This window comes from Pelodiscus sinensis, chromosome 4 (assembly GCF_049634645.1).
Source record: "Pelodiscus sinensis isolate JC-2024 chromosome 4, ASM4963464v1, whole genome shotgun sequence".
NCBI classification, from domain to species: domain Eukaryota; kingdom Metazoa; phylum Chordata; order Testudines; family Trionychidae; genus Pelodiscus; species Pelodiscus sinensis.
In genome coordinates this window covers 15,113,008-15,127,310 of record NC_134714.1, presented here as the reverse complement: position 1 = coordinate 15,127,310, position 14,303 = coordinate 15,113,008, and the positions used below count along the sequence as shown (strand labels likewise).

The 14,303-nt window shown below is 36.9% G+C and overlaps 1 protein-coding gene across 11 annotated transcripts in view; it reads left to right on the top strand.

Moving 5' to 3' along the window:
- PPP2R5E (protein phosphatase 2 regulatory subunit B'epsilon) overlaps positions 1 to 14,303 on the top strand; it is a 231,084-nt gene that overhangs the window by 69,794 nt on the left and 146,987 nt on the right. For 8 of the 11 annotated variants that reach the window (XM_075926378.1, XM_075926390.1, XM_075926388.1 and 5 more), the window contains exon 2: positions 5,929 to 7,311. The exons of the other annotated variants lie outside the window; for them this stretch is intronic. In XM_075926378.1, coding sequence (XP_075782493.1) covers positions 5,929 to 7,131 — 1,203 coding nt within the window. In that variant the 3' untranslated portion in view covers positions 7,132 to 7,311. Of the gene's footprint in view, positions 1 to 5,928; positions 7,312 to 14,303 lie in introns of those variants that run through there. 11 annotated transcript variants of the gene reach the window in all.

The following is a 14,303-nucleotide window of genomic DNA, read 5'->3' as shown; positions in this document are numbered from 1 at the left end:
AAAAATGAAACCTTTCATGCTTTATTTCTTTATAATGGTTGAGAGTTCTGTTTAGGATCCTTGTAGGTTTGGGGAGTGAGCAGTCAAGTTAAACATTATGACCGCTCTACCCAGTATGTTGCTGTGCGTGCTCTTGGGATTGGTCAGTATTCTAATGGTGGCAATAAAGTTGTGAACAAACTGGAAGGAGGCCAGAGGAGAACAAAAATGATAAAAGCATGACCTGTGAGGAAATGTTGAAAGAATTGGGCATGTTTAGTCTAGAGGAGAGAAGGTTGGGGATGGGGAGGCACAATAGCCTTAAAATATGTAAAAGAGGAGGATGATGATCATTTGTTCTCCAAATCCACAAAAGGTAGGGCAAGAATTAATCGGTTTAGTTTTCAGCAAGGAGGATTAGGTTGGATATTAGGAAAAATGTTCTAACCATAAGGATAGATAAACTCTGGAAAGGTTACCAAGGGAGATTGTGGATTCCCTGTCATTAGAGGTTTATAAGAACAGGTTGGACAAACACTTATTAGGGATTGTCTAGAGCTATGGCTACACTGTAGCCTTCTTCAGGAAAAGCATATGCAAATGAAGTGCGGCGTGGAATATTGCTGCACTTCATTTGCATAATTAATTAGCAGCCACTTTTGCGCAAGAGGCTTTTGCGCAAAAATGAGCTGTGTAGACAGCTCCTCTTCGCACAAAAGTCCCTTGCGCAAGAGCTGTTCTTCCTCATTTTTTTCAGGAAGAACGGCTCTTGTGCAAAAGCCTCTTGCACAGAAGTGCTGCTAATTAATTATGCAAATGAAGCGCAGCGATATACCACACCGTGCTTCATTTGCATAAGCTTTTCCGGAAGAAGGCTACAGTGTAGCCATAGCCTAGATGTCCTTGGTATTGCCTGAGTGGAGGGGATGGACCAAATGAACTCTTGAGGTCCCTTCCAGCCTGACATTTCTACCATTCAGATAAAAACCCCACAACTTTATAATTTAAAAAAAAAAAGCAAATTACAACAGCTAGAAATTACCTTAAGGTTAATTTTAAACTTAATTTGCAAACTGTGCACTCTCTTTTCTAAGGATAACAACTAGTTACTAATCTCAAAAGTGTTTTGCTGTATTTAAGAACAGAACATTAGGGGACCTGTTGAAACAGTAACAAAGTTGTTGCAGACATGGCAGATGGAGGCAGAGATAACACTGCACCACAGACTATGTTCTGGAGAGCGTAGCATAATTTATCTTGCTTATTCTTATAAAGGGCAGTATTCCAACATTTATATCTACTGTTTTGCTTGGAAGATCATTATTTCCTATTTATATCATAAATTTAAAACACATCCTATTTCTCCTATTTAAACTCTCTCACCAAAATACAACAGTGACTTCCCCTTCTGAAAAGGAAGGGCTGGCAGCTGCACCCTGAAGTCATCATTAATTGTTTATATAACCTTTAATCTGGAATTCATAATAGATTAAAGTATTTTTGCATTAGAGTAGAGAGTTTGTTGCATATTAATGTAACAGGTTTTGGTGAGATCTGGTAGCTGTGAAATGGAGCATAACCCCCTTTCATCTATTGTATTGAAAATATAATTGAAAGACCGTACCTCTTCACTTTTCAGTAAGAACATAAAAATCCCTCTCCTGTCATCCATTTGCAGCCTCTGACAAACAGAAGCTAGGGACACCGTTCCTACCCATCCTGGCTAATAGCCATCAATGGACCTAACCTTCATGATTTTATCTAATTCATTTTTTTTAACCGTGTTCAAGTCCTGGTCTTCATAACATCCTCTGGCAAGGAGTTCCACTGGTTGATTGTGGGCTGCATGAAGAAATACTTCCTCTTGTTTGTTTTAAACCTGCTACCTATTAATTTCATTTGGTGACCCCTAGTTCTTATGTTATGGGGACAAGTAAATAACTTTTCCTTATTTGCTTTTTCCACAACAGTCATGATTTTATAGATTTCTATCATATCCCCCCTTAGTATCCTCTGTTCTAAGCTGAAAAGTCTGTCTTTTTCTCTCTTCATATGGGACCTGTTCCAAACCCTTAATCATTTTTGTTGCCCTTTTCTGAACCTTTTCCAGTGCCGATATTTTATTTTTATTTTTTTTTAGATGAGGCAACCGCATCTGTACACAGTATTCAAAATGTGGCATACCATGGTTTTATATAGAGGCAATAAGATAGTCTCTGTCTTATTCTCTATGCCTTTTTAAATGATTCCTAACATTGTTTGCTTTTTTGACTGCCGCTGCACATTGAATGGATGTTTTCAGAGAAATAGCCACGATGACTCCAAGAGCTCTCTTGAGTAGTTATAGCTAAATTAGTCTCCATCATATTGTATGTATATTTCGGATTTTTTTTCCAATTTGCATCACTTTAACATGTATGAACATTAAATTTCATTTGCCTTTTGTTATCCAGTCACTTAGTTTTGTGAGATCTTTTTGAAGCTCTTCACAGTCTGCTTTGATCTTAACTATTTTGAGCAGCTTAGTATCATCTGCAGATTTTGCCACCTCACTGTTTACTCCCTTCTCTAGATTATTTATAAATAAATTGAATAGGATTGGTCCCAGCACAGACCCTTGGGGGACAACACTTGTTACCTCTCTCCATTCTGAAAACTGACCATTTATTCCTACCCTTTGTTTCCTGTCTTTTAATCAGTTATCAGTCCATGAGAGGACCTTCCCTCTTTTTCTGACTGCTTGCTTTACTGAAGAGCCTTTGGTGAGGGACCTTGTCAAAGGCTTTCTGGAATTCTAAGTACACTATATCCACTGGATCTCCCTTATCCACATGTTTGTTGACCCCCTCAAAGGACTCTAGTAGATTATTACAATATATTTCTCTCAGGAAAACATGAACATTTTTCCCAAGTATTTTTAAATGGAAATTTGGAGTAAGCAACTAGAAGAGGCCACAGGTCCATTTTCTTTTGTAGAGAAGCCCAATATATTAAATTGAAGTAGGACCTAGTAGACTGTGAGGTATAATTTGACATTTCCCTGTGTTTGTAAAAATGTGGACACACAAGATGAGTGTTGCAAAATTGCACATGGAATAATATCTTTTATCAATGTCAGTAATATTAAACAATCACAGGTTACTTTCCAAATGGCTGATATTTGTCAGGAAAACGTCTGACTGAGTTTACTTGACCTTTCTTGTCTAAAAAGGTTTGATTATTTTAGATAGAATTTAAGTTGATATGGAAAATTACCTTTTTTCTTACAAACAATCTGTCTGTTACCCACTATATACAGCTTCTGCAATCATCACAGTCCAGAGGTTACCCTGGGTTCTACAGACTACTTCCCTCCTGTGTTCACATGCATGCACAAATTTAGAAATATTCCTTTAAAATATAAGTTTAACTTTTCAGTGATCTTGATTAAATGTGTCATGTTCCACCTATTCTATTTTGACACTAATGCAATTATCTGTTTTTTCTCTTAATGTTTTTAAAAAAATCAGACCAGATTTGTATGAACATTGTTAAATAGTTAAGCCACTTTTTTCCCTCTCTCTCAAAATTATGGTTTGTATCTTTTTATCTGTTGCATCATCTTTGAGATAGTTTTGACAGTATTTTCCAGCCCTTTAACATATCAAGGAAAAGGTATGTATAGCTTAGTGAACCCAGAGTAAGTCTCAGTTCTTGCTCGGAAGAGCTTATATTCTTCCTAACAATGCTTATGAACTGGCCAGTGTTTATATAATTGCATTGCTGAATGCTTGCCTAATCTGGAAGACCTATCCAGAAAGGTTTGGAAGAGATAAACGGTGATGATTAAGTTTGTGCACTGAGTTGTGCCAGACAGAATAGTGTAGTTTTTCTTTGGGGAGAGAGAGTTTCCACAGGATGTCTGAATTTTGTGGTTAAAATGCACTTGCAGATGTATTCTGTAGGGTTACTTTGATATGTAATAAAAACCTGGAGACATTATTGTCACAGAATATTACTAAAGCAAATAGTTGTGAGATTATTTGTGACTTGGGAATTAATCTTTTATGACTGATGTTTGGTGTGAATTAGGACCTGTTTATTTTATCAAATGATGAATATTTTACACATTCTGAACACTGCCCCAACCCTACACTATCTACTACTAGACTCTACATACAAACACATAATATAAAAATCAGATATTATAGAACATTTTTAATGGAAATTTAAAAAGAATTAACTAAAACAAGTAATATAGGTAACTAACTGCCTCCTCGCTTTGTCTCTCCAGAAATACCACCCTCTCTGCTGCTGCAATAGTTATAAGAATGTATTAATCCTTCAGCAGCAAAAAGTGTGGTAGATCTTTTGTAGACACATGACACAGCCCCTTCCTCAAAGAGTTCACAATTTAAGTCCAAAGGAGCTTGAAAAAAATATTTGCATTCCTTGCCCAATGGTTCCATCATATACCTGGTTAGTATTCAAGCTTCACCTCATTTTTCTTTATTTTCTCTGTTATAAACAGTAATAAAAGAATATCTAACCCTACTTCCTGAAAACTTGCTTGTTCATCTATAGCTTTAAACCATATATCTATAGCTTTAAAAGAAATTGAGCCTTCTACACATACATCTGTAACTCTCTTTTACTCACCCGTTCGCCAACTACACACTTTCCTTCTGACAGTCATTCCCTCACCTTTGCACAATGGTCAGTTGACCCAAGTAGTTGCTGTTGTTTGGTGCACAAGCTGCTAGTAAAGCCTGTGGAGTTATTGTATTAATGTTTTATGCTCAGTTTACACTGGCATAAGTATCTATATAAGATGAATTGGGCCGACAGAACTTGGCATATGTTTTTTCAGTTAGATCATTTTTATTGAAAGTTTGACAATTTCTGTTTAAAAAGAAAACACTCAGTTTATCCTGTAAACTTTATCAGCTACATGGTCAATTTCATAACCAAATGAAATTTCAGAAACTTGTTTCTTTAAAATGGTCAAAGACTGTAAACTGACAGATGCTTAGATATTGACCCTCCTGGCAAACTCTCAATTTAAAGGCTGTGTTAAGTTTTCTGATTCGGAATTGGCATCAGCTCTTTACTGTAGTGCGTTTCTACTGCCTTATAATGGTTAAAAAAGTTCTCCTGGAGGGTACTTCATATATTTTGGAATAGGATTCATTCTGTGTTAGGAAATGAAGATTTGTTTCATGATTAATGTGCACATTTTAGTACTTGTGCTATTTATTGAACTGTCTTGGATTTACAAAAGCTTCAGAGGGGTAGCCGAGTTAGTCTGGAAGAGGAAAAAATTTAAAAACAACATGATACCTTCTGCATGTTTTGTTAGTCTTTAGGGTGCTGTTAGACTAATTGTTGTTTTTTAAGTTTTTGGATTTACAAGACAGTTCAGTAATGTCACAGAAGAACATTGTTTCCTGCTTATTAGTATTATAAGGCAAATTTGGCTAGAACAACTTGCAAATGATTCCCAAACAGAACAATTAAGATTTGATAGGCTCAGTTAAAATAATTACCTTAAAACAGTGTTTCTTAAAGTGGCCTGTGAAACCTAGGCTCCCCTTGGCTTCCTGCAGGCTGCAAATGGCAAAACAGAGCCAATAGGAGCTGCAAGGCTCTATGGCCACAGCGCTGGTAAATAAACAAACCAGGGTGGCCAGTTAACAGGCTTCTCAAAGTGGTTTTGCGGACCACTTTGAGAAACACTGCCTAAAACACATTTTACCAAAATGGTTTCCTGATAGAGCAGGCTGCTGTGTTCATAATTACTTCTGCTTTATCCTCTTTCTGTATATATCAAATGACAGTAGCCATGGTATAAAAATAATTTAAACCTACTTTTATGATCTGTTGTACAAGATGCTGTTTCAGAGTTGGAATTCCTGCATAATTGAAACTTGTTTAATTGAAATAATATATTTGGGATTTTATGTATTGCAGATTCCTACCAACTTTGGGTGTAGTTTGCTGACAGCTGCTATGGATAAGATTGAAGAACAGTTTGCTAATCTGCGCATAGCAAAACGTGCACTAACTGAAGACCCTACTTACTTACTGGATATAGATGTTTCAAAATCTGTGCAAGCAGAAAGCAACCACTTAGTTGCTGTTTCTTGTTCCAATAAATCAATTAGAGTATATAATAGAGAAACGTTACACTTGCTAAGGGAGTATAGTGGCCATCCTGGATTACTTAATGGAGTCAGATTTGCTCATACAAGTGACAATACATTGTTTTCAGCATGCAGTGATGGCACAATAAAATGTTGGGATACCCGCTTAGCTACTCAGGAAACTGTACAGTTATTCAGTGGTTATCCATCAAATGTTTTCATCAGCTTCGATATTAATTGCAGTGATCTCATAGTTTGTGCTGGGACAGAAAAAGTTGAAGAGGACACATTCATGGTGTTTTGGGATGCAAGAAGTAATACAAACTATGCATGCACAGCTAAAGAGCCTTTAGGAACCTATTCAGAGACTCATAATGATGATATCACTAAAATATGTTTTCATCCTCTTAAACCCAATTTGGTAGCCTCTGGGTCAACTGATGGATTGGTTAATGTGTTTGATATTAACAAGGAAAATGAAGATGATGCTTTGCTTGCAACTTGTAATTCAGATTCATCAGTAAGTTTTATTGGTTGGTGTGGGAAAGATTATAAACAGGTATATTGCATGACACACACAGAAGGATTTTGTTGGTGGGATCTTAGTCAAATAGATACTGAAGAACCAATGACAATATTGCAGATTCTGGATGTAAGAGAAGTAGTCTGCATTGAAACTAGCAACTTACACTATCTGATAGGTGGCTTGTATCATGAAAAGGCAGACAAATTGTTTATTGTTGGTGGAACAGCTATGGGAAACATTCACCTAATGAATTGTGGCATTGATGGACTGAGCCTTGTGGGCACCCTTCATGGAGGGCACTCTGCTACAGTTCGCTCATTCTACTGGAACATGACAGATGATTCTTTGTTGACTGGTGGAGAGGATGCACAGCTGTTGCTATGGAAACCTGGAGCTGTGGAAAGATCCCTTGTAAAGAAGACATCTATGAAAATTGCTTCCTCTGTTCAGCAGCGAGTGAGAGTTCACAGCAACTCTCAAAAGCAAGACACAGTAAAATTATGAAAATGGGACTGTTTATTTTGTAGAATTTTTCACTGTTCTAAACAATGTATTTGGTATGGTGATTTCTTGGCAGTGTGTGGCAAATACAATTTAGTATGTAAATTTCACCTAGAAATGACATGATTTATCACGACTTTTAAAAAAAAGCAAATTATATTTATTAAAAGGCCAAAGGGTAAACATTTACTTTGTATTTATTGAACAAAGTGTCTTAAAATAGTTTATATTTTTATATGAGATTGTATCACAGAGATCTTGCATTAGAATAAAAAAACCTCAATTTGTATATTTTATATTACGGCCTTTTACGAAATGCTTTGGATATATTTAAAAAGCTTTCAGATTTTTAGCCATCTTTTCCTTACTTGCTTTACAGATAATTTAGTGAATGAAATGGCTGAATCTATTAAAGACTTAGTGCACTTACTAATTCTTAGAGGAAGAATTTATTGATGGAATAGAGAAAGGATATTGTTTTGCATTTATTATCTCACTGTTTAATGACAAGTATGTAAACAGTTGTTCATAGAACACATTTTATAACAGAAGAATGAGTTCTAGAAAATAGGAATACTTATTGTGTTCCAAACACCTGTAATCTTTTTTTACACTTATGAAAAATGTTATAATTGATGGTAGTTGGAGATACATTGCCAGAATAGAATGGGGTACCTTGCAGTTTTCATAGATTGGGTGTTTTGATTATAGAAAAAGTAAAAAGTATCTCAATGCTGACCTGGAGGCACCACATATAAAGACTGAGTAGGCCAGTCTCATTGGGCCATAAGAATTGACATACATGATCTCCGCAGTGCTCCGTCTAGTCCACTACCTGTTTTTGACATACGCCATCCCACATGCTTCATAGGAAGGTACAGAAAAAACTTAAAGAATGTAGCTATGGAATAACCTGCTTTACAGTTTACTTCTGCCCTGCAACATATGTCCAGTAGGTAACTGGGCTCTCTACAGCACAAATACTAGTCTCTGTGGAGACCTCTCTAGGAGCAACAAGATTTCACTGATCTTACCAACCCACCCTTGAGTGGTATAAAAATTGCCTTGCACCTCTTAAATTGTTCATTGTCTCATTCTGCTTTGCTGGCAGATTTTAACCTCTGTGCCTCTGACTCAGTGCACAGAAAGTTGCCTTTATCTTATTCAGCCCTTCCCAAAGTTGCAATAATATTTGTATCAATTGTATCAGTCAGTAATTATTATAGATTTAACAGATAAGGTTAATATACTAAGTTTAAACAGACAAGAATTGGTATTTTACAGAACAGAGCAAGAAATCAGAAGGCTTGCACATTTAATACACAAGTACTTTGAAGATATTTATAGACTGAATCTAAACTTGACTCTGCCCCATGGTTTGAAGTAAAAATGATGTTTAATTCATTATGCATCATGAGTAATTTATTTTCAGCTATACCAGTATATGGTTACTAGTATGTTACAAATGTACCTGGATTAATCTCTTATCAAAATGAGTCCTGCCCAAATACATATGCATAACGTTTTTCTGATATTTATATTAAACTATTTTAATATTTAACTATTTTATCTGTCCTTTGACCATGATGGTGTGATTACAATGTATTTATTAGCCCTATAATTCCTTTAAAACACTATCAATATAATGAATTTCTGAATGGTTTTTACCTTATCATCACAAGTTACACCTATCATTAATATAACTGAAAGAGTAGAAGAAAAATTACTGTTCTGTAGCTTGAGTTTTCTTTGTGCGTTGGACTTAGTTTTTTGTTAGGTTGGTGTCACAGTTGCAGCGCTGAACATTCCCTTCTGTTTTAGGGTACAGTTGCACAACTCTGCCTCTCAGAGCAGGCGTTCTGCTGCAGACAAACTGCCATGGGGGCATCAGCTAACACCTCTTTCAGACACAGTTGTCCATAAAGCTTTCAGCAGGGAGAGGCTACAAGTGGTGGCCCAGTAATAATATTGCCTTTCAAGCAAACGTCAGGGGAAGGAATTCTTTGCTAACTCTTTCTGTTCTACTTTCTCCTTATCCTTCCCTGCTTCTATTTCACAGCTTGCTGTTTCCCAGACGTAACAGAATTATGGAAGACTGGGCCTGAGAATTGAATATAACCCAATAATTTCCTTTCTGCTAGCAGTTTTCCCCTACAGTTCTACTCACTCTGGATGGCTCATTAGCATTTTATTAGGACAGTTTATTATTAAATCAGCTTTTTATTAGGGCAGATACTATACAGTTGCTTGCAGTACATCATTCATGAATTGGCATTTGTTAATATCTATGAGTTTTACACAGCTTCGGAATGACTCATTTAAATGGTGGCAATGACAGGAGAAGATGTGACCAGTACAACTTTGGCACATCTTTGAACCACCACTGGATGCTGCAGAATGAAGGGGAGCAGGGTAGTTGCTGCTACCAAAATGGAAATTTTCTTACCTGATAATTTCCTACCTGTGTGCCTAAATGTAGATTTCTAAAGAAATGTGACCCGAACATCTGTTTTCCCATTTAACAGTTATTTTTGCATTCTAGTGGCTTGCTACTGACATTCACCTTTTGAAACTCATTACCATTAGCATCAGTTTGTTACTTAACATATCTGATTTTTAGAAATATATTTGTGCTATATTTAAATAGCTTTCTTCTGCTATGTTCCTTAATCAGAATTTTACTGGTAATTGTTATAAATAATTCAAATTTCAGAAGAAATCAAAATATTATATTTTAAAAAGGGATACAAATATTTTCAAAATTGTTCTTAGAATAGGGCTAATGCAACTAATCTATGCTCTTTATTATCTAGTCTAATCAGTTGGAGCAGAGTAAAGTATTTTCAATCATTTTCCCACCTCACATTGCTTAGAAACAATAGTTAACTTTATAATAATATTTTTAGAGTCTAGAAAATGTTCATCAGAATTAGAACTGTTTTAAAGCAAGGCAAACGTTAAAGCTGGACTATTTGACATTGTGTTTAGCTTTTGCAGAAACCCTCGCACTAGTCTAGTTTCTTATTCTGACTTTTCTTGCGGTTCCAAAAAAAGAGTGAAAGTAATGGTTTACACAACTGTAATCATAAACACTTGAGAAAGAAATGTCTGTGACGTATTCAATTCAAATCAGTAATGGAAGTGAATATATTTCACTTTAAGTCTGCTCTACACATTATAGTCCTGATTTTTAAAAAAGAAATTGTCTACAGTATGATATAAATCTTAAAAATAATTCTGTTTTCAAAATACCACTAAAATATTTTGATTTTTTTGCAGTTGTCAGTTACTGAGAAAATATTATGCTATTTCTGGAGTTAAAACTTCCCACTGGATGAAGCTAAATTAAATATTGCTAATATTTGAAAGATAATACGGATTTCTGAATAAATGGTACATGAGTATCACTTTGTGTTTGTCTGAACAGGATTTAGTTTCCCATTAGCTGTCTGTGGAACCTCCAGAGGGACTCGCTCTCAACTCTAGGAGGCTGATGCTGCAGGTGGGTCTCCCTAGGACTCTGAATTTCTTACACAATTTGTAGTTCCAGAGATGTTTCCCAACCCATCAGGCTGGTATCGATTGTAAGAATCTGGAAGGCCTCCACTTCCCATAGGTGGTTTCCTGGGAGTGTTCACCATTTTAGGGAGTCACACACCTCTAAAGGAAGCAGCACCTGATCTTTCATGTATTTAGGGGAGCAGGAAAATCTGCAGACATCTGATGAACCATCGTGCCCATCCCTCTGCACTCCTGATCCCAGAGTGATTACTATGCAAAGACTTGGAGGGGTAACCATGTTAGTCTGTATCTGTAAAAACAATAAAGGAGTCCTGTGACACTATAGAGACTAACAACTGTATTAGGGCATAAACTTACTTGGGTAAAACCGACTTAATCAGATGAATTGCAGTGGAAGTTACAGAAGCAGAAGTATATATAAGGGAGAAGTCGCTTGTGTTAATGAAGCTAATCAAGTCAGAATGAAAGTGGGTCATTAATAACATTTGGTCTTGAGAGGTGAATATCCAGAGAGAGGAAATTGCCTTTGTAAGGCATGAACAAATTGAGATCCTTATTTAATCCTAAGTAGTTAGTGTTGAATTTATAAATGAATTCCAGTTCAGATGTCTCCCTTTGTAACCAGTTTTTTAAATTCTTTTTTAGAAGGATATCTACTTGTAAATTCATTACTGAATGTCCAGGGAGTTTAAAGTGTTCCCCTACAGGTTTATGTGTTACCATTCCTGATGTCTGATTTGTGTCTATTTATCCTTTGGCATAGACACTGTTTGCTTTGGCCAATACACATAGCAGAGAGGCATTGCTGGCACTTGATGGCATATATCATGTTAGTGGATGTGCAAGTGGATGAGCCCCTGATGTTGTGGCTTATGTGGTTAGGGTCCTGTGATGATCTCACTTCTATAGATATGTGGACAGAGTCAGCAACAGGCTTTGTTACAGGGTAAGTGATTCTGTGATGTATTGTGTGTCTGCTGGTAAGTATTTGCTTCACGTTGCGGGGGCTGTCTGTAGGCACGGAGTGGCTTGTTTCCTAAGGTCTGTGAGAGTGAGGGATTGTTTTCCAAAATTGGTTGTAGATTGTAATTCAGTAGCTGAAAACACTGAATGATGATTGGTCTTGTGCACTTTTGAGTGTTAAAGTGAGATCCTAGATCTTTCAAGAGATGGATAGAATCTTTCAAGAGATGGATAGATTTTTGCCACTAAAGTGTCTATGTCCACTTATAGCTGAGATCCAAGTCAAGGGACTCAAGGAACTTTTCATGATGTTTATTGCAAAGCAATGTACTTGCAAGGGATCTAGAATCCTCATAGTGGTGGTGTGCACTGCAGACTGGGTCATAGCTCTGATCAGGATATCATCCAGAAAGAGGTAACTATGAGCACCCTGCAACCTGAATCTAGCTATCATTACCACTAGCATCTCTGTAAAGACTGTGGGGGCTCCTGAGACACCAAATGGGAGAGTTCAATACTGGTAATGTTCTAGCTGTTAAGCAAATCTCAGAAGTTCATGATGGTCGGCTTTTGGCAGACCGGTAATATTATTTGCATATTTGGGTAATCATTTGCATAATGAATATGCAAATGTCACTGGTCCACTAAAAGTTTGTGAATAGGTTTGCTGGTCCCTGATATTAAAAAGGTTGGTAACCCCTGAGCTAGAACATGTTAACATAGGTGCTTTTTGACCTTCAGCATAGATAAATGGTCTACTGGTTTTAGGGAGAACTGAATGTGTTTACTAAAATTCTGAGATATACCAGTAACCACAAAAACCTGGAATTAATTATTTAGGCCAAAGGTAATGATTTCAAGAATGAGATAATGGGCATTAATATGTATGAACATGTTTTTAATATGTAAGAATAAACTAGCCTATAGAGTAAGGGTACGCTAAGATTTATGTGGGTAAGGAAGTAAGATTCTGACATGGCAGATTGGCCACTGCCATGAATAGTCAAGATAGTGCCAAGACTCTATAAGAGGGCAAACCAGCATATGGAGCTACCTTTTAGTTTCAAGGTCTCTCATGTTTAGCTACCATCTCAGCTTTTGCAGTATAGCTTAGCTGCTCAATACTGGACCCTGATCTCTGCCATCTCAGGATTTAAGAACCTGGGCCATCGGACTCAGCTGGCACGTTAGAGATGAGGTTAGACCTTTGTCTCTCAACACCAGGTCCCCAGGAAAGGGTGTGAATATGCCAATGTAAGTAGTTTTGTAAGGGGTGGTACCAGAAGTCCCTATAGAATTGTACTTCTTTTTGAATGTGGTTGGAGTTTTGATACATTTTTATTCAAATAAAGGAAAAAGTTATCTGAAGGCTGACTGTCTTCAGTGTGAATGGCTTTGCTACTTAGCTTGAGGGTCCATATGAAGTACTGAACGCTCTACATTCTGGAATTCTGTAGTCAAGAAGCTGCTTATTGTCTGGTCAAACTATTAGCAAACCTATAATAAACCAGCCCTCTATAATTCAAGTTAACACTCTTGCCCATTTGTCTGTGGTTCATGTGGATCATTTAACTGAAAAATGGGAAATTCTGCCATCTACAGGCAGGTCTGGGCAGAAGCACATTGGCTTGCTGTCACACAATCATCAAAGTGTAATACTGGAAGGGACAAGAGGTCATCTAATCCAGAACTGTGCTCTCAAGGCAGGACTACAATAGCAACAACCAGACCATTTCTTACAGTGTTTGTCTTACCTATTAAAAATTTACAGTGACAGAGATTCCACAATCTCCCTTAGGCAATTTATTCCTGTGCTTAACTACTCTACTCTGACAGGAAGTTTTTCCTATGGTGCAACCTAAACCTCCCTTGCTGCAATTTCAGCCCATTGCTTCTTGTCCTGTACTCAGAGGTTAAGAACATAAGAATGTAAAAATGACCATACTGGGTCAGACCAAAGGTCCATCTAGCCCAGAATCCTGTCTTCCATCAGTAGCCAATGCCAGGGGGCCCAGAGGGAGTGAACAAATCAGGTAATCATCAAGTGATCCCTTTCTTATCACTCATTCCCAGCTTTTGGCAGACAAAAGCTAGGGACAACATCTCTGCTAATAGCCATTGATAGACCTGTCCTCATTTAATTTACTTAGTTATTTTTTAACCCTGTTATATTCTTGGCCTTCACAAGATTCTCTGGCAAAGAGTTCTTACAGGTTGACTCTGTTGTGAGAAGAAATACTTCTGTTTGTTTTAAATCTCCTGCTTATTAATTTCATTTGATGATCCCTACTTCTTAGGTTATGCGGAGTAAATAGTACTTCCTTATTTACTTATTTTTAAGATTAACAAGAACAACTGTTCACCCTCTTTGTAATAACCCTGTAAGTACTTGAAGACTTCTTCAGACTAAACAAACCCATTTTTTCAATCTTTCTTAAGAGGTCATGGTTTTTAGGCCTTTAATTATTTTTGTTGCTCTCCCCTGGGCTTTCATCACTTGTCCACATCTTTCCTGAAGTGTGGACTCAGAACTAGACACAACACTCTAGTTGAGGCCTTATCAGAATGGAGTAGAATGAAATCATTACTTCTTATGTCTTGCTTTCAACACTTTTACGAGTATATTGCAGAATGTTTTCTTTCCATTAGTGTTAGTGTTGATTCATATTTAGCTTGTGACCCACTATGGC